We start from the raw sequence: 19,558 nt of genomic DNA, 5'->3' as shown, positions 1-19,558 counted from the left end.
TGTGTGTGTGTGTGTGTGTGTGTGTGTGTGTGTGTGTGTGTGATGCTGCCCCTCTCTATCTCTCTCTCATTGTGTTATAGTGATGCCAAGCTACACAGGCCCTGGCAGAGGGCTCTCTCCCACTGAGTGTTTGCCTGCACAAGCTACACACACCCCTCTGACAGATGAGTCAGGGAGTGATCAGAACAAGGCTTAAGGCAAAGATCAGAGAAAGGAGGTCATCCAACACACACCAAACACCACGCAAAGGAACCAGCCATACATATCAACACACAGTTTCATCATTTAATCCACCAGCACACACCATTGAGTTCAATCAGATGTACATAATGTAGCTGATTTGATTCAAACAAGACAATGTACACTAATGTGCATTCATTTAAACTGGTCTTATGCATGTAGTGCTTGATTACCAAACTATTTAAATGAATACAAGTCTAGACTCAGATACGGACTGTTTTTATATAAACCCTGAATATGCTTCTGTACTGCATCATAATTAAGGTGACTTCCATTTAAATGAATAGATTAAATACTTATTTTGCAATGAGCAAGCGGAAATGCGTCTTTACATTTCCTCGTCAAAATCAGACAATCAGAGGTTGGTGGTCATTCCCTATTGGACAGAGGTGGTTATTTCTTGAGTCCTATTGGACAGGAGACTCCGGTGCCGCTCAGGCCACAGTATCCACCGGGGTTCTTGCTGAGGTACTGCTGGTGGTAGTCCTCAGCATAGTAGAACTCCTGGGCCTCGGCGATCTCTGTGGTGATTTCTCCAAAGCCCCCCTCTATCAGGACCTGTAGAAACAACAACAACGCTGTATCATTAGGACTGACCTTCATGAATGAATGGCTCAGGATCGAATGGTTACAACACAAGCACATTTTTCTAAAAGTCACAAATGAACCATTTTGGAACCATTTTGCTGCCTTCTTCCATGTAATTACATTCAAAACGTTTGTCTGCCTCCTTCAAGGAAAATATTTTCTTACAAAGAAATGTATTGTTTTTCAAGATTACACATATTCTTACTGTTAGCAGTGTTACAGCTAATGCAATCTCTCTCTCTCACACACTCTCTCTCAGTCATTTGTAAAGCATTGGAGCAGAGACGAGCACAGAGGTCATTAGTGCTCGGGTGGCCCTACGGGTGAGGCCCAGACAGATGTCGACTCACATGCCCCAGATGTGCCCAATGTGTGTGTATGTATGGGGAGGGGGCATCGGGTTTGTGTGTGTGTGTGCATGTGTGTGCGTGTGCATGTGTGTGAGCTGTGACATGCCCCCACCAACCCAGTATACCCAATGCCTGCAGCACGTTTATATGGTCCACACACACACCTCAGCCAGCCTGGCCTGGGTAATCTCCTCTAACCCCCAGCACAGGGCCGTCTAAACAGGTACACCTCAGCCAGCCTGGCCTGGGTAATCTCCTCTAACCCCCAGCACAGGGCAGTCTAAGCAGGTACACCTCAGCCAGCCTGGCCTGGGTAATCTCCTCTAACCCCCAGCACAGGGCCGTCTAAGCAGGTACACCTCAGCCAGCCTGGCCTGGGTAATCTCCTCTAACCCCCAGCACAGGGCCGTCTAAACAGGTACACCTCAGCCAGCCTGGCCTGGGTAATCTCCTCTAACCCCCAGCACAGGGCCGTCTAAGCAGGTACACCTCAGCCAGCCTGGCCTGGGTAATCTCCTCTAACCCCCAGCACAGGGCCGTCTAAACAGGTACACCTCAGCCAGCCTGGCCTGGGTAATCTCCTCTAACCCCCAGCACAGGGCCGTCTAAGCAGGTACACCTCAGCCAGCCTGGCCTGGGTAATCTCCTCTAACCCCCAGCACAGGGCCGTCTAAGCAGGTACACCTCAGCCAGCCTGGCCTGGGTAATCTCCTCTAACCCCCAGCACAGGGCCGTCTAAGCAGGTACACCTCAGCCAGCCTGGCCTGGGTAATCTCCTCTAACCCCCAGCACAGGGCCGTCTAAGCAGGTACACCTCAGCCAGCCTGGCCTGGGTAATCTCCTCTAACCCCCAGCACAGGGCCGTCTAAGTAGGTACACCTCAGCCAGCCTCACTGCTTTTCATCCTCTATGAAAAATCCCAACAACAAAAAATAATGCTGGACTTTTTGGGGTTACTGGTGCCTGGTGTCAGAACTCTGGGTTGAACTGTATACCAATGACACAGTTAGGCACTGGGAGTGACTCCCCACTGAAATCCCATTCCACATCACAGCACCTGTCCAAGTGGCAGTCAGTCAGTCATGTTTAATAGATAGAGCCAGGCTGAATATCATTCGAAATCTGCCTCTGCGAGCAAGGTTTACATTTGAAGTGTACACTAGTCTAGCATGTACAGCATATTGAGAAATCCAGGTTGGAAGTAAATGTATTGTTCTTGTGAGAATATGGAGATTCTAAACTGAGAAATGGTTATGTTAAGGGGAAAGAGGACAAAGTGGGGATATTGTTGACACAATGCCACTTGGGAGTTTCAAGAAAGTGATGCAAGGATGTCTATTGCTTTCCTTCTCTCTTTCCGTCTTTCTTTCTTTCCATCTTTCTCTCTTTCCATCTATCTCCATCATTTCCCACTCTTGCTCTCTCTACATCTCCTCCGCCAACCTCCCCCTATCACTAATGTTTGTTGCTAAGTGTCTATGTGTGTGTGTGTGTGGCAGGGAGGGGGGACAGCGGGCTGTGAGAAGAAACCTGCCAACTACCTCATTTCTCGGACCATCTGCCTGGAGGCAGCCACGCACCTGTTAGGAGCAGCTGCCACCATACAAGAGACAGGAGAGAGAGAGAGAAAGGTAGCACAGAATCAACTCTCCTCTCCCCGCCAGTACCAGACCCAGTCCTAGCTCTATATACCTTCATCCCCAGCTCCAGTCCTAGCTCTATATACCTTCATCCCCAGCTCCAGTCCTAGCTCTATATACCTTCATCCCCAGCTCCAGTCCTAGCTCTATATACCTTCATCCCCAGCTCCAGTCCTAGCTCTATATACCTTCATCCCCAGCTCCAGTCCTAGCTCTATATACCTTCATCCCCAGCTCCAGTCCTAGCTCTATATACCTTCATCCCCAGCTCCAGTCCTAGCTCTATATACCTTCATCCCCAGCTCCAGTCCTAGCTCTATATACCTTCATCCCCAGCTCCAGTCCTAGCTCTATATACCTTCATCCCCAGCTCCAGTCCTAGCTCTATATACCTTCATCCCCAGCTCCAGTCCTAGCTCTATATACCTTCATCCCCAGCTCCAGTCCTAGCTCTATATACCTTCATCCCCAGCTCCAGTCCTAGCTCTATATACCTTCATCCCCAGCTCCAGTCCTAGCTCTATATACCTTCATCCCCAGCTCCAGTCCTAGCTCTATATACCTTCATCCCCAGCTCCAGTCCTAGCTCTATATACCTTCATCCCCAGCTCCAGTCCTAGCTCTATATACCTTCATCCCCAGCTCCAGTCCTAGCTCTATATACCTTCATCCCAGCTCCAGTCCTAGCTCTATATACCTAGACCAGCTCCACCACTATAGCCCAGCTCCACCACTATACCCCAGCTCCACCACTATAGACCAGCTCCACCTCTATAGCCCAGCTCCACCACTACAGCCCAGCTCCACCACTATAGACCAGCTCCACCACTCTAGCCCAGCTCCACCACTATACCCCAGCCCCACCACTATAGCCCAGCTCCACCACTATACCCCAGCTCCACCACTATAGACCAGCTCCACCACTATAGCCCAGCTCCACCACTACAGCCCAGCTCCACCACTATAGACCAGCTCCACCACTATACCCCAGCTCCATATAGGCCATGGAAGGATATCCACAGATATTTAGGCCTCTCATTAACTCTCTCAGCCTCATCATCCCTCCTCTACCTCTCACTCTTCTCTCCCTAATCTTTCCTATGCCTCTGCCCCTTTCTAGTCTCTCTGTCAGCCTCTTTCTCTCTCTCTCTCTGTCTCTCTCCCTCTCTCTCTGTCTCTCTCTCTGTCTCTCTCCCTCTCTCTCTGTCTCTCGCTCTCTCTCTGTCTCTCTCTCTCTCTCTCTCTGTCTCTCTCGCTCTGTCTCTCTGGCTCTCTCTTTGTCTCTTCCTCCCTCATCCTCTCTGTCGCTCTTTAAACTCATCCTCTCTCTGTCCATCATTCACTCCCACATCCTCTCTCTTTCTCTTGTTCTCCCTCATCCTCTCTCTCTCTCTTTCTCTCTCTGTTTCCCTCTCTGTTTCTCTCTGTTTCTCTCTCTCTCTCAATCTCTCTGTCTCTCTCTTGCTATCTGAGGCCCTGTGTGTGCTTTACAGTGGGGCTTAGCAGCTCCTATATCTCAGCATGGACACCCAGCAGGTAGCTATCGCCATCCGCAGTACACCACCGGGTGCACCCCTGGTTGGCGCCGGGCCAAGCTGGCACCGCCAGATATGATTTGAGACACGCATTTTTCTGTGGTGGTACCAAGTTGGGACGTCATGCCATCGTTCTGAATACCCATCATGGCAGCCTCCCTAAGAAGCCTGGTCGCTAGGGACACCTCAGCTGCAGTGGGCAGCGCTAACACTTATTGTCACAGCTAGACGGGAGGAAGATGTGTGTGTGTGTGCGCGTGTGTGTATGTGCTGGTGTGTGTGTGTGTGTGTGTGTGTGTGTGTGTGTGTGTGTGTGTGTGTGTGTGTGTGTGTGTGTGTGTGTGTGTGTTTTTCTCCCACTCAGCTCTGTAAAATGGAGCAGAGCAGGAGCTTGAGACAAAAGGCTGAGGTGAAACAAAACAAGGTGAGCAGGCCTGGTGGCCAAGAGGCTGACCACTTGGCAGGACATTAAACCCAATCCCCAGTAGTCTATTTGTAGTCTATTTCTGGGCAATAAGGGATGTGTGAAGAGTGAAATATTTCATTGAGCATTAAGAGGTTGTAAAACACAACATAAGACTCCAGCAGCACACGTCTAAAGCAGCCTGTTTATGCATGGCCTCTGTCACAAACACACACAGCCTTGGATGCAGGTAGGTGAACAAAATGATTGAGGGTGTTGCTGAGATTTCAGCACTACCGTTCTGAATGTAAAGAACTAGAGCTACCAGTTCATATCTCCTATTCCTTTGTTTACAGTTTGCTAGCATCTTCAGGGAACTCGTGTTCATATGTGTGCTGTTAGGCGTGTGTTTGAATACTTACAATGTGTAGTAAATGTATAGCTCCAGGCTTTTAATGTCTGTCCTGGTGCATATAACCACTGGGCTTACTGTACCATCCAACCATTCTAGAACCAATCAACTTTCACAGATCCTCCTCTATGAAGATACATGTCACTCTGGCAGCAGATGGCTCATAGTTCATCAGAGACGAAGGAAACCATGCAGAAGAAGAAGGACATGTTTATCTCTCATTTCTAATCTGTCTAAGCACTGAGTCATGGCAGGTTGGAGCCAACGGTTTAGTAGTGCACGGAAGCAAATGGGACTTGGCATTCATCCACTCTCTAGCCTCTCTATCCACAGCCTAATTCAGTCAGTCCAGGACCCTGGTGAGTGAGGTTCCTCTTCGTTTGCTCAGCTGACACACTTCCCTTCATCAGCTGACACACTCCCCTTCATCAGCTGACACTCCCCTTCATCAGCTGACATACTTCCCTTCGTCAGCTGACACACTCCCCTTCATCAGCTGCCACACTCCCCTTCATCAGGTGACACACTTCCCTTCATCAGCTGACATACTCCCCTCATCAGCTGACACACTATCCTTCATCAACTGACACACTACCCTTCATCAGCTGACACACTTCCCTTCATCAGCTGACACACTACCCTTCATCAGCTGACACACTCCCCTTCATCAGCTGACACTCCCCTTCATCAGCTGACACTCCCCTTCATCAGCTAACACACTTCCCTTCATCAGCTGACACACTCCCCTTCATCAGCTGACAGTCCCCTCCATCAGCTGACACTCCCCTTCATCAGCTGACACACTACCCTTCATCAGCTGACACACTCCCCTCATCAGCTGACACGCTTCCCTTCATCAGCTGACACACTATCCTTCATCAGCTGACACACTCCCCTTCATCAGCTGACACACTACCCTTCATCAGGTGACACACTACCCTTCATCAGCTGACACACTCCCCGTCATCAGGTGACACACTACCCTTCATCAGCTGACACACTCCCCTCATCAGCTGACACGCTCCCCTTCATCAGCTGACACAATATCCTTCATCAGCTGACACACTACCCTTCATCAGCTGACACACTTCCCTTCATCAGCTGACATACTCCCCTCATCAGCTGACACACTTCCCTTCATCAGCTGACATACTCCCCTCATCAGCTGACACACTCCCCTTCATCAGCTGACACACTTCCCTTCATCAGCTGACACTCCCCTTCATCAGCTGACACACTACCCTTCATCAGCTGACACACTCCCCTTCATCAGCTGACACTCCCCTCATCAGCTGACACACTTCCCTTCATCAGCTGATACACTACCCTTCATCAGCTGACACACTACCCTTCATCAGCTGACACACTCCCCTTCATCAGCTGACACTCCCCTTCATCAGCTTACACTCCCCTCATCAGCTGACACACTTCCCTTCATCAGCTGACACACTACCCTTCATCAGCTGACACTCCCCTTCATCAGCTGACACTCCCCTCATCAGCTGACACACTACCCTTCATCAGCTGACACACTCCCTTCATCAGCTGACACGCTCCCCTTCATCAGCTGACACACTATCCTTCATCAGCTGACACACTACCCTTCATCAGCTGACACACTACCCTTCATCAGCTGACACACTTCCCTTCATCAGCTGACACACTCCCCTTCATCAGCTGACACGCTCCCCTTCATCAGCTGACACACTACCCTTCATCAGCTGATACACTACCCTTCATCAGCTGACACACTCCCCTTCATCAGCTGACACACTACCCTTCATCAGCTGACACACTACCCTTCATCAGCTGACACACTCCCCTTCATCAGCTGACACGCTCCCCTTCATCAGCTGACACACTACCCTTCATCAGCTGACACGCTCCCCTTCATCAGCTGACACGCTTCCCTTCATCAGCTGACACACTACCCTTCATCGGCTGACACACTACCCTTCATCAGCTGACACACTTCCCTTCATCAGCTGACACACTTCCCTTCATCAGCTGACACACTTCCCTTCATCAGCTGACACGCTCCCCTTCATCAGCTGACACACTACCCTTCATCAGCTGACACACATACATCTCATCAGCTGAGAATGACATCATGCTGTGAACAGAGGTCACACCTCTCCTCTAAACCCCACACATCCAATCATTCTATCACCCTTTCATTAGCTGGGGCTCCTCGGTTCGGAGGTCATCCTACCCCCAGGTGGACTAGCATGCACCCTGACACCAGCTGGGACCCCCTTGTAGGGGTAGACGTGGACAGGGGCTCCCCTGAGAGATCCAGGGGACTTGGATCTCCTCAATGGCTCTGTCTCTGTCTACTGAGCACAGAGGTCAGGCAGCCAGGCAGTAGGGTCCTTGCTATCCGGGATCCTAGGGATGTCCATACCCAATTGATGTTGACATTTTAAATGGTTAATGTAAGGATTAGGTAGGGGTTATGGTGAAGGTTAGGGTAGGGGTTAAGGTTAGGCTTACGGTAGGGGTTAAGGTTAGGGTTAGGATTAGGGTAGGGGTTAAGGTTAGGGTTAGGGTAGGGATTAAGATTAGGTTTTGGGGTTAGGGTTAGGATTAGGGTAGGGTTTAAGGTAGTGTTAGGGTAGGGGTTAAGGTTAGGATTAGAGGTAGGGGTTAAGGTAGTGTTAGGGTAGGGATTAAGGTTAAGGTTAGGATTAGGGTAGGGGTTAAGGTTAGGGTAGGGGTTAAGGTAGGGTTAGGGTAGGGGTTAAGGTAGTGTTAGGGTAGGGGGTAAGGTTAAGGTTAGGTTTGGGGTTAAGATTAGGGTTAGGATTAGGGTAGGGGATTAGGTTAGGATTAGGTTTGGGGTTAAGATTAGGGTTAGGATTAGGGTAGGGGATAAGGTAATGTTAGGGTAGGGGTTAACGTTAGGGTTAGGATTAGGGTAGGGGTTAAGGTTAGGATTAGGGTAGGGGTTAAGGTTAGGGTTAGGATTAGGGTAGGGTTTAAGGTTAGGATTAGGGTAGGGGTAACGTTAGGGTTAGGATTAGAGTAGGGGTTAAGGTTAGGATTAGGGTAGAGGTTAAGGTAGTGTTAGGGTAGGGGTTAAGGTTAGGGTTAAGGTAGAGTTAGAGAAGGGGTTAAGGTTAGGGTTAGGATTAGGTTTGGGGTTAAGGTTAGGGTTAGGATTAGGGTAGGGGTTAAGGTAGTGTTAGGGAAGGGGTTAAGGTTAGGGTTAGGATTAGGGTAGGGGTAAAGGTAGGGTTAGGGTAGGGGTTAAGGTAGTGTTAGGGTAGGGGTTAAGGTTAGGGTTAGGGTAGGGGTTAAGGTTAGGATTAAGTTTGGGGTTAAGGTTAGGGTTAGGGTTAGGATTAGGGTAGGGGTTAAGGTAGGGTTAGGGGTTAAGGATAGGTTTAGGATTTAGTGTAGGGATGTCCCAAGGATCCTGGATAGCACTAACCCAGGCAGTAGGGCTGGAACTTGTCATATGAACGCACAGGTTCCCTGTTCACATCCAAACCATGGAGATACTGCATCCAACTATCTACTGTATCTATTGACTATAAACTATCTACTGTATCTATCTACTCTTTTGACTATAAACTATCTACTGCAGTATCTACTCTATTGACTATAAACTATCTACTGTATCTATTGACTATAAACGATCTACTGTATCTATCTACTCTATTGACTATAAACTATCTACTGTATCTATCTACTCTATTGACTATAAACTATCTACTGTATCTATCTACTCTATTGACTATAAACTATCTACTGTATCTATCTACTCTATTGACTATAAACTATCTACTGTATCTATTGACTATAAACTATCTACTGTATCTATTGACTATAAACTATCTACTGTATCTATTGACTATAAACTATCTACTGTATTATCTACTCTATTGACTATAAACTATCTACTGTATTATCTACTCTATTGACTATAAACTATCTACTGTATCTATTGACTATAAACTATCTACTGTATCTATCTACTCTTTTGACTATAAACTATCTACTGTAGTATCTACTCTATTGACTATAAACTATCTACTGTATCTATTGACTATAAACGATCTACTGTATCTATCTACTCTATTGACTATAAACTATCTACTGTATCTATCTACTCTATTGACTATAAACTATCTACTGTATCTATCTACTCTATTGACTATAAACTATCTACTGTATCTATTGACTATAAACTATCTACTGTATTATCTACTCTATTGACTATAAACTATCTACTGTATCTATCTATTCTATTGACTATAAACTATCTACTGTATTATCTACTCTATTGACTATAAACTATCTACTGTATCTATCTACTCTATTGACTATAAACTATCTACTGTATCTATCTACTCTATTGACTATACACTATCTACTGTATCTATCTACTCTATTGACTATAAACTATCTACTGTATCTGTCTACTCTATTGACTATAAACTATCTACTGTATCTATTGACTATAAACTATCTACTGTATCTATCTACTCTATTGACTATAAACTATCTACTGTATCTATCTACTCTATTGACTATAAACTATCTACTGTATTATCTACTCTATTGACTATAAACTATCTACTGTATCTATTGACTATAAACTATCTACTGTATCTATCTACTCTATTGACTATAAACTATCTACTGCAGTATCTACTCTATTGACTATAAACTATCTACTGTATCTATCTACTCTATTGACTATAAACTATCTACTGTATCTATTGACTATAAACTATCTACTGTATTATCTACTCTATTGACTATAAACTATCTACTGTATCTATCTATTCTATTGACTATAAACTATCTACTGTATTATCTACTCTATTGACTATAAACTATCTACTGTATCTATCTACTCTATTGACTATAAACTATCTACTGTATCTATCTACTCTATTGACTATACACTATCTACTGTATCTATCTACTCTATTGACTATAAACTATCTACTGTATCTGTCTACTCTATTGACTATAAACTATCTACTGTATCTATTGACTATAAACTATCTACTGTATCTATCTACTCTATTGACTATAAACTATCTACTGTATCTATCTACTCTATTGACTATAAACTATCTACTGTATTATCTACTCTATTGACTATAAACTATCTACTGTATCTATTGACTATAAACTATCTACTGTATCTATCTACTCTATTGACTATAAACTATCTACTGTATCTCCGAGGGTGTGAAACCCACACACATACGGCTCAACCTCCGTCCTGGTCAGAGGAAGTGCAAGTGGCAGAATCCCCAAAATGGCGTCACTGTCCCTCATCTTCTCTCCCTCAGATGCTAGCTGCTGTGTTTGTTCCAGCGGTCCTGTGCTGTGTTACGTTACCACATGGCTAAATGCATAATTCAGACTAATTCATTTGCATATCAGACAGAGCGCTCATTTGGAATGCAAATACCTGTGCGCCCTGGTTAACCGCAGACACGTGAAAGGCAGCGATAAGCAGCCTGACATGACTTTCTATTCAGCCATTTCAGGCAGACAGGAGAAAGAAGAAAACGTGGGGGCAGAGAATGAAATGAAAAATACACACCCGCCGCGGCATGTTAAAAGAGCCAGAGCAGGATTAGAGAGAGGGAGAAGACAGGAGACACGGTACACACACACACACACACACACACACACACACACACACACACACACACACACACACACAGACACACACACACACACACAGACACGCACGCACGCACGCACGCACCCACGCACGCACGCACACACACACACACACACACACACACACACACACACACAGACACACACACACACACACAGACACACACACACACGCACACGCACACACAGACACACACACACACACACACAGACACACAGACACACGCACACACGCACACACGCACACACAGACGCACACACGCACACACGCACACACGCACACACAGACACACACACACACACACACACACACACACACACACACACACACACACACACACACACACACACACACACACACACACACACACACACACACACACAGCCTTTGTGCACAGAAATGGACACTCGGAGAAAAGAGGGGAGAGACAAAATGAAGAATGAAGGAGGAGGGAGAGGAGAAATGATTGAAAGAAGAAATTAATTTCTAGGAATAATTTATGCGAACACAAAGGGAGCAGCCCTCCACCCATTGAGGAATCAGGAGTTATCACCCAGGCCAGGCAGAGGTGAAAAGAAGACACAGTAGTTAGTCAGTAAGTCCTTCTACCCTAGCCCCTAATTCCACACACACACAGAGAAATACAGAAAATGATAGCGGTGCATCCAAGACACACTTTGCTACAACAAAGGGACGTCAAAGCCTAAAATAAAAGCGTGATCAGCAGGTGCACCATCCAGAGACGCCACTACCTCAGGAACAATGGAGCACACACCCCAACCATAGACGAGTAGAGGGGGAGGGAGAGAAAGAGGGAGAGAGGGAAAGAAAAGGAGAAAGCCTTGTCTTTCTCTGTAGCCCCTCAGCCCCAGCCTCAGAGGTCATTTTCTGCAGTGCTGTGCCTCACACAGAGTGCTCCCCAATCACTCCCCATGTGAACAATACAATCAAGCCAGCCAGCGGAGCATACACGGTCAATACCCTGACATTAAATTAACCAGACTCTTCCCAATCCTCCAGCCCTTCAGGCCAATACTAAATGGAGAATGGAACAGGCAGTGGCTGAATCTGCTTTTTCCCCCCCGTTACAAATGGCTGTGAATGACAATACTTGGTCACGAGGCAGATTAGCAGAAAGAAAACATGTATTCTATATGGACGTATTCCTTCCTGACTGAGTGATTGTCAGAGAGGGGATGGGAGACATTCACAATGCTCTGTAATGATTGCCTAATTTCAAAATGGGAAACACTGAAAACATTTCTAATGCTTTCAACATTGACTGTCAGGATAAGAGTCTGTGGTATCAAGTAGATGGATAGAGAAGGAGGAAATGGACTCATCTTCCTCGTACGAGACAGTCAGGTCATTCAAACAGAGGTAATATCCTCATGTGCATGCCTGCGTGTATTATTCATTATGTTTCTGCATGCAGTGTCTATGCAGTGTCTATGCAGTGTCTATGTAGTGTCTATGCAGTGTCTATGCAGTGTCTATGCAGTGTCTATGTAGTGTCTATGCAGTGTCTATGTAGTGTCTATGCAGTGTTTGTGCCGTGTCTATGTAGTGTCTATGCAGTGTCTATGTAGTGTCTACGTAGTGTCTATGCAGTGTGTGTGCAATGTCTATGTAGTGTCTATGTAGTGTCTTTGTGCATGTGTGCGTATGTAGTGTATGCGTGTGTGCATGCGTGCGAGTGTGTTCTGCGTGCCTGGCTTTGTTCATGTGTGTGTGCTCTGTGCTGCTGGCGCGGAGTGTGGCTTCACTGGAGAGGAAGATGGCATGGCTCCCTCCCTGGCAGAGCAGACCCTCTGTCCATAATGATGTTTAGGGAAATGTGGGCGCACGTGCCAAAAATCTGTTACATACCATTTGTTCAGGTCTCCTGTGGGTACCATCAGAAAGCAAATGAAAATGGGAAAGTCTGCTTGTGAGAGGAGAGCAAAAGAACAGGAGGAAGGAAATAAGATGGGCTGCTTCACTCCTTTACTAAACGAAAGGCAGAGGATGGGAAGTGTGAAGAGCAGGCTGTAAGGACAGAAGGACGGGAGAGTGAGCGACACCAGTGAGGTAGCATGACTGTTCACACCCTGATGAGATGATGAGATGATGAGATGGGGACTGACCATCACAGCTTCACTGCCATAATAGAAGTGGAGAGATGGATGTGTGTGTGTGTGTGTGTGTGTGTGTGTGTGTGTGTGTGTGTGAGTGTGTGTGTGTGTGTGTGTGTGTGTGTGTGTGTGTGTGTGTGTGTGTGTGTGTGTGTGTGTGTGTGAGAGAGAGAGAAAGAGGATTTTGAGGCTATATATCATAATGCCCAGTGAGAGAACCAGGTTTCCAATGGGATATTGTGTATTAAAAACTTTGTGGGTAGAGCCCTGAATGCTGATTGGCTGACAGCCGTGGTATATCAGACCGTATACCACGGGTATGACAAAACATTTATTTTTACTGCTCTAATTACGTTGGTAAACAGTTTCTAATAGCAATAAGGCACCTCGGGGGTTTGTGATATATGGCCAATATACCACGGCTAAGGGCTGTATCCAGGCACTCCGTGTTGCGTCGTTCCTAAGAACAGCGCTTAGCCGTGGTATATTTGCCATACACCACACTCCCTTGGGCCTTATTGCTTAATTATAAATACCTGTGTTATTATACAACCAACAATCCAAGACTCTCGATGAACAACAGAGGGACCGAGGTTGAGAGAAAGATAGAACACAATGGAAAAGAGGCTGATCTAGAGTCCGTAAGTGAACAGGGAGGATCAACATGACAGATTCATCTTCCCAAGGTGGACAGACAAGGTTCCAATACGGGTGAGTGTGACCCAACGTTTCCCCCCCCGACACCCACAACAACACCCTTATTTACTCAACCTCTGTCCTCTTAACATTCCAAGACATTATGTCTGAAGGACGGAGGGAGAGGGAGTGAGCGACAGAGAGAGGAGTTTAAAGGTGAGGAGAGGAGAGGAAGAAAGCTGAGTTCGCTACTAAAGCAATTCGAAGACAGATTTGGCCGGCAGATGGTGTTTGTTAAACCAACTGGTGTGGAGCATTAGGATGTTGGGAGCAGCATGCTACCCTGCTCCATCTAAAATAGCCACAGATGGAGGGGTACAGGGAGGAAGGGGGAGGTCGAGGGGGGAGCGCCAGGGCCTGGCAAGCTGGTCAGGAAATAACGAGAGCAGCTAGCGAACGGAGAGGAACAGATAATTACCCCGACCATGGTCTCCAGTCACTCACTCATTCCACCGAGAGAGGAGAGGAAAAAGAGGGAGAGGCGAAGAGAGGGGGAAGGTGTGATCTCTCAGGGTGTGCAGGTGAGAGGCTGTCACAGCTGGAGAGCAACCCCCCTCCATCACCAGGGGGGAGACTCACATTCACACCTCTCTCTCTGCCAGAGCAGGAGATCAGACAGTAACATTGTGCCACCTACCCTGCGCAATCTCCCCCACAGTGTCCTCCTAGAATATCATTCTATATTTCATAGCAGTCCTCTTTCCCCTCACCCTCCTAAGTCTGCCATATCCCTATATCTCCTCTCTCTCTAATAGTCCACTAACTGTCTCCTCTCTCTCTAACAGTCCACTAACTGTCTCCTCTCTCTCTAACAGTCCACTAACTGTCTCCTCTCTCTCTAACAGTCCACTAACTGTCACCTCTCTCTCTCTAACAGTCCAATAACTGTCTCCTCTCTCTCTAACAGTCCACTAACTGTCTCCTCTCTCTCTAACAGTCCACTAACTGTCACCTCTCTCTCTCTAACAGTCCAATAACTGTCTCCTCTCTCTCTAACAGTCCACTAACTGTCTCCTCTCTCTCTAACAGTCCACTAACTGTCTCCTCTCTCTCTAACAGTCCACTAACTGTCTCCTCTCTCTCTAACAGTCCACTAACTGTCTCCTCTCTCTCTAACAGTCCACTAACTGCCTCCTCTCTCTCTAACAGTCCACTAACTGTTTCCTCTCTCTCTAACACTTCACTAACTGTCTCCTCTCTCTCTAATAGTTCACTAACTGTCTCCTCTCTCTCTAACAGTCCACTAACTGCCTCCTCTCTCTCTAACAGTCCACTAACAGTCTCCTCTCTCTCTAACAGTTCACTAACTGTCTCCTCTCTCTCTAATAGTTCACTAACTGTCTCCTCTCTCTCTAACAGCCCACTAACTGTCTCCTCTCTCTCTAACAGTCCACTAACTGTCTCCTCTCTCTCTAATAGTTCACTAACTGCCTCCTCTCTCTCTAACAGTCCACTAACTGTCTCCTCTCTCTCTAACAGTCCACTAACTGTCTCCTCTCTCTCTAACAGTCCACTAACTGCCTTCTCTCTCTCTAACAGTCCACTAACTGTTTCCTCTCTCTCTAACAGTCCACTAACTGTCTCCTCTCTCTCTAACAGTCCACTAACTGTCTCCTCTCTCTCTAACAGTCCACTAACTGTCACCTCTCTCTCTCTAACAGTCCACTAACTGTCTCCTCTCTCTCTAACAGTCCACTAACTGTCTCCTCTCTCTCTAACAGTCCACTAACTGTCTCTTCTCTCTCTAACAGTCCACTAACTGTCTCCCCTCTCTCTAACAGTCCACTAACTGTCACCTCTCTCTCTCTCTAATAGTCCACTAACTGTCTCCCCTCTCTCTAACAGTCCACTAACTGTCACCTCTCTCTCTCTCTAATAGTCCACTAACTGTCTCCTCTCTCTCTCTAACAGTCCACTAACTGTCTCCTCTCTCTCTAACAGTCCACTAACTGTCACCTCTCTCTCTCTCTAATAGTCCACTAACTGTCTCTTCTCTCTCTAACAGTCCACTAACTGTCTCCCCTCTCTCTAACAGTCCACTAACTGTCACCTCTCTCTCTCTAATAGTCCACTAACTGTCTCCTCTCTCTCTAACAGTCCACTAACTGTCACGTCTCTCTCTCTCTAATAGTCCACTAACTGTCTCTTCTCTCTCTAACAGTCCACTAACTGTCTCCCCTCTCTCTAACAGTCCACTAACTGTCACCTCTCTCTCTCTAATAGTCCACTAACTGTCTCCCCTCTCTCTAACAGTCCACTAACTGTCACCTCTCTCTCTCTAATAGTCCACCAACTGTCTCCTCTCTCTCTAACAGTCCACTAACTGTCTCCTCTCTCTCTAACAGTCCACTAACTGTCTCCTCTCTCTCTAACAGTCCACTAACTGTCTCCTCTCTCTCTAACAGTCCACTAACTGTCTCCTCTCTCTCTAACAGCCCACTAACTGTCTCCTCTCTCTCTAACAGTCCACTAACTGTCACCTCTCTCTCTAACAGTCCACTAACTGTCACCTCTCTCTCTAACAGTCCACTGTCTCCTCTCTCTATAACAGTCCACTAACTGTCTCCTCTCTCTCTAACAGTCCACTAACTGTCACCTCTCTCTCTAACAGTCCACTAACTGTCTCCTCTCTCTCTAACAGTCCACTAACTGTCTCCTCTCTCTCTAACAGTTCACTAACTGTCTCCTCTCTCTCTAATAGTTCACTAACTGTCTCCTCTCTCTCTAACAGTCCACTAACTGTCTCCTCTCTCTCTAACAGTCCACTAACTGTCTCCTCTCTCTCTAACAGTCCACTAACTGTCTCCTCTCTCTCTAACAGTTCACTAACTGTCTCCTCTCTCTCTAATAGTTCACTAACTGTCTCCTCTCTCTCTAACAGTCCACTAACTGTTTCCTCTCTCTCTAACAGTCCACTAACTGTCTCTTCTCCCTCTAACAGTCCACTAACTGTCTCCTCTCTCTCTAACAGTCCACTAACTGTCACCTCTCTCTCTCTAATAGTCCACTAACTGTCTCCTCTCTCTCTAACAGTCCACTAACTGTCTCCTCTCTCTCTAACAGTCCACTAACTGTCTCTTCTCTCTCTAACAGTCCACTAACTGTCACCTCTCTCTCTAACAGTCCACTAACTGTCTCCTCTCTCTCTAACAGTCCACTAACTGTCTCCTCTCTCTCTAACAGTCCACTAACTGTCTCCTCTCTCTCTAACAGTCCACTAACTGTCTCCTCTCTCTCTAACAGTCCACTAACTGTCTCCTCTCTCTCTAACAGTCCACTAACTGTCACCTCTCTCTCTCTCTAATAGTCCACTAACTGTCTCCCCTCTCTCTAACAGTCCACTAACTGTCACCTCTCTCTCTCTCTAATAGTCCACTAACTGTCTCCTCTCTCTCTCTAACAGTCCACTAACTGTCACCTCTCTCTCTCTAATAGTCCACTAACTGTCTCCTCTCTCTCTAACAGTCCACTAACTGTCTCCTCTCTCTCTAACAGTCCACTAACTGTCTCCTCTCTCTCTCTAACAGTCCACTAACTGTCTCCTCTCTCTCTAACAGTCCACTAACTGGCTCCTCTCTCTCTAACAGCCCACTAACTGTCACCTCTCTCTCTAACAGTCCACTAACTGTCACCTCTCTCTCTAACAGTCCACTGTCTCCTCTCTCTATAACAGTCCACTAACTGTCTCCTCTCTCTCTAACAGTCCACTAACTGTCACCTCTCTCTCTAGCAGTCCACTAACTGTCTCCTCTCTCTCTAACAGTCCACTAACTGTCACCTCTCTCTCTAGCAGTCCACTAACTGTCTCCTCTCTCTCTAACAGTCCACTAACTGTCTCCTCTCTCTCTAACAGTCCACTAACTGTCTCCTCTCTCTCTAACAGTCCACTAACTGTTTCCTCTCTCTCTAACAGTCCACTAACTGTCTCTTCTCCCTCTAACAGTCCACTAACTGTCTCCTCTCTCTCTAACAGTCCACTAACTGTCACCTCTCTCTCTCTAATAGTCCACTAACTGTCTCCTCTCTCTCTAACAGTCCACTGTCTCCTCTCTCTCTAACAGTCCACTAACTGTCTCTTCTCTCTCTAACAGTCCACTAACTGTCTCCCCTCTCTCTAACAGTCCACTAACTGTCTCCCCTCTCTCTAACAGTCCACTAACTGTCACCTCTCTCTCTCTCTAATAGTCCACTAACTGTCTCCCCTCTCTCTAACAGTCCACTAACTGTCACCTCTCTCTCTCTCTAATAGTCCACTAACTGTCTCCTCTCTCTCTCTAACAGTCCACTAACTGTCACCTCTCTCTCTCTAATAGTCCACTAACTGTCTCCTCTCTCTCTAACAGTCCACTAACTGTCTCCTCTCTCTCTAACAGTCCACTAACTGTCTCCTCTCTCTCTAACAGTCCACTAACTGTCTCCTCTCTCTCTAACAGTCCACTAACTGTCTCCTCTCTCTCTAACAGCCCACTAACTGTCTCCTCTCGCTCTAACAGTCCACTAACTGTCACCTCTCTCTCTAACAGCCCACTAACTGTCTCCTCTCTCTCTAACAGTCCACTAACTGTCTCCTCTCTCTCTCTAACAGTCCACTAACTGCCTCCTCTCTCTCTAACAGTCCACTAACTGTCTCCTCTCTCTCTAACAGTCCACTAACTGTCTCCTCTCTCTCTAACAGTCCACTAACTGTCTCCTCTCTCTCTAACAGTCCACTAACTGTCTCCTCTCTCTCTAACAGCCCACTAACTGTCTCCTCTCTCTCTAACAGTCCACTAACTGTCTCCTCTCTCTCTCTAACAGTCCACTAACTGTCTCCTCTCTCTCTAACAGTCCACTAACTGTCTCCTCTCTCTCTCTAACAGTCCACTAACTGTCTCCTCTCTCTCTAACAGTCCACTAACTGTCTTCCTCTCTCTCTAACAGTCCACTAACTGTCTCCTCTCTCTCTAACAGTCCACTAACTGTCTCCTCTCTCTCTAACAGTCCACTAACTGTCTCCTCTCTCTCTAACAGTCCACTAACTGTCTCCTCTCTCTCTAACAGCCCACTAACTGTCTCCTCTCTCTCTAACAGTCCACTAACTGTCTCCTCTCTCTCTCTAACAGTCCACTAACTGCCTCCTCTCTCTCTAACAGTCCACTAACTGTCTCCTCTCTCTCTCTAACAGTCCACTAACTGTCTCCTCTCTCTCTAACAGTCCACTAACTCTCTCCTCTCTCTCTAACAGTGCACTAACTGTCTCCTCTCTCTCTAACAGTCCACTAACTGTCTCCTCTCTCTCTAACACTTCACTAACTGTCTCCTCTCTCTCTAATAGTTCACTAACTGTCTCCTCTCTCTCTAACAGTCCACTAACTGCCTCCTCTCTCTCTAACAGTCCACTAACTGTCTCCTCTCTCTCTAACAGTTCACTAACTGTCTCCTCTCTCTCTAATAGTTCACTAACTGTCTCCTCTCTCTCTAACAGCCCACTAACTGTCTCCTCTCTCTCTAACAGTCCACTAACTGTCTCCTCTCTCTCTAATAGTTCACTAACTGCCTCCTCTCTCTCTAACAGTCCACTAACTGTCTCCTCTCTCTCTAACAGTCCACTAACTGTCTCCTCTCTCTCTAACAGTCCACTAACTGCCTCCTCTCTCTCTAACAGTCCACTAACTGTTTCCTCTCTCTCTAACAGTCCACTAACTGTCTCTTCTCCCTCTAACAGTCCACTAACTGTCTCCTCTCTCTCTAACAGTCCACTAACTGTCACCTCTCTCTCTCTAATAGTCCACTAACTGTCTCCTCTCTCTCTAACAGTCCACTAACTGTCTCCTCTCTCTCTAACAGTCCACTAACTGTCTCTTCTCTCTCTAACAGTCCACTAACTGTCTCCCCTCTCTCTAACAGTCCACTAACTGTCACCTCTCTCTCTCTCTAATAGTCCACTA

General features: G+C 46.6%; 1 protein-coding gene across 2 annotated transcripts in view; it reads right to left on the bottom strand.

The window, feature by feature from the left end:
- Positions 1–271: 271 nt before the first annotated feature.
- msraa (methionine sulfoxide reductase Aa) overlaps positions 272–19,558 on the bottom strand; it is a 91,989-nt gene continuing 72,702 nt past the window's right edge. For both annotated transcript variants that reach the window (NM_001140894.1, XM_045719462.2), the window contains exon 6: positions 272–798. In NM_001140894.1, the coding sequence (NP_001134366.1) occupies positions 634–798 (165 nt within the window). In that variant the 3' untranslated portion in view covers positions 272–633. The remainder of the gene's footprint in view (positions 799–19,558) is intronic.

Source organism: Salmo salar, chromosome 06 (genome assembly GCF_965601325.2).
Source record: "Salmo salar chromosome 06, fSalSal1, whole genome shotgun sequence".
Lineage (NCBI taxonomy): Eukaryota > Metazoa > Chordata > Actinopteri > Salmoniformes > Salmonidae > Salmo > Salmo salar.
The sequence above is the reverse complement of the archived record's forward strand: the minus strand, read 5'-3'. Positions and strand labels throughout refer to the sequence as shown.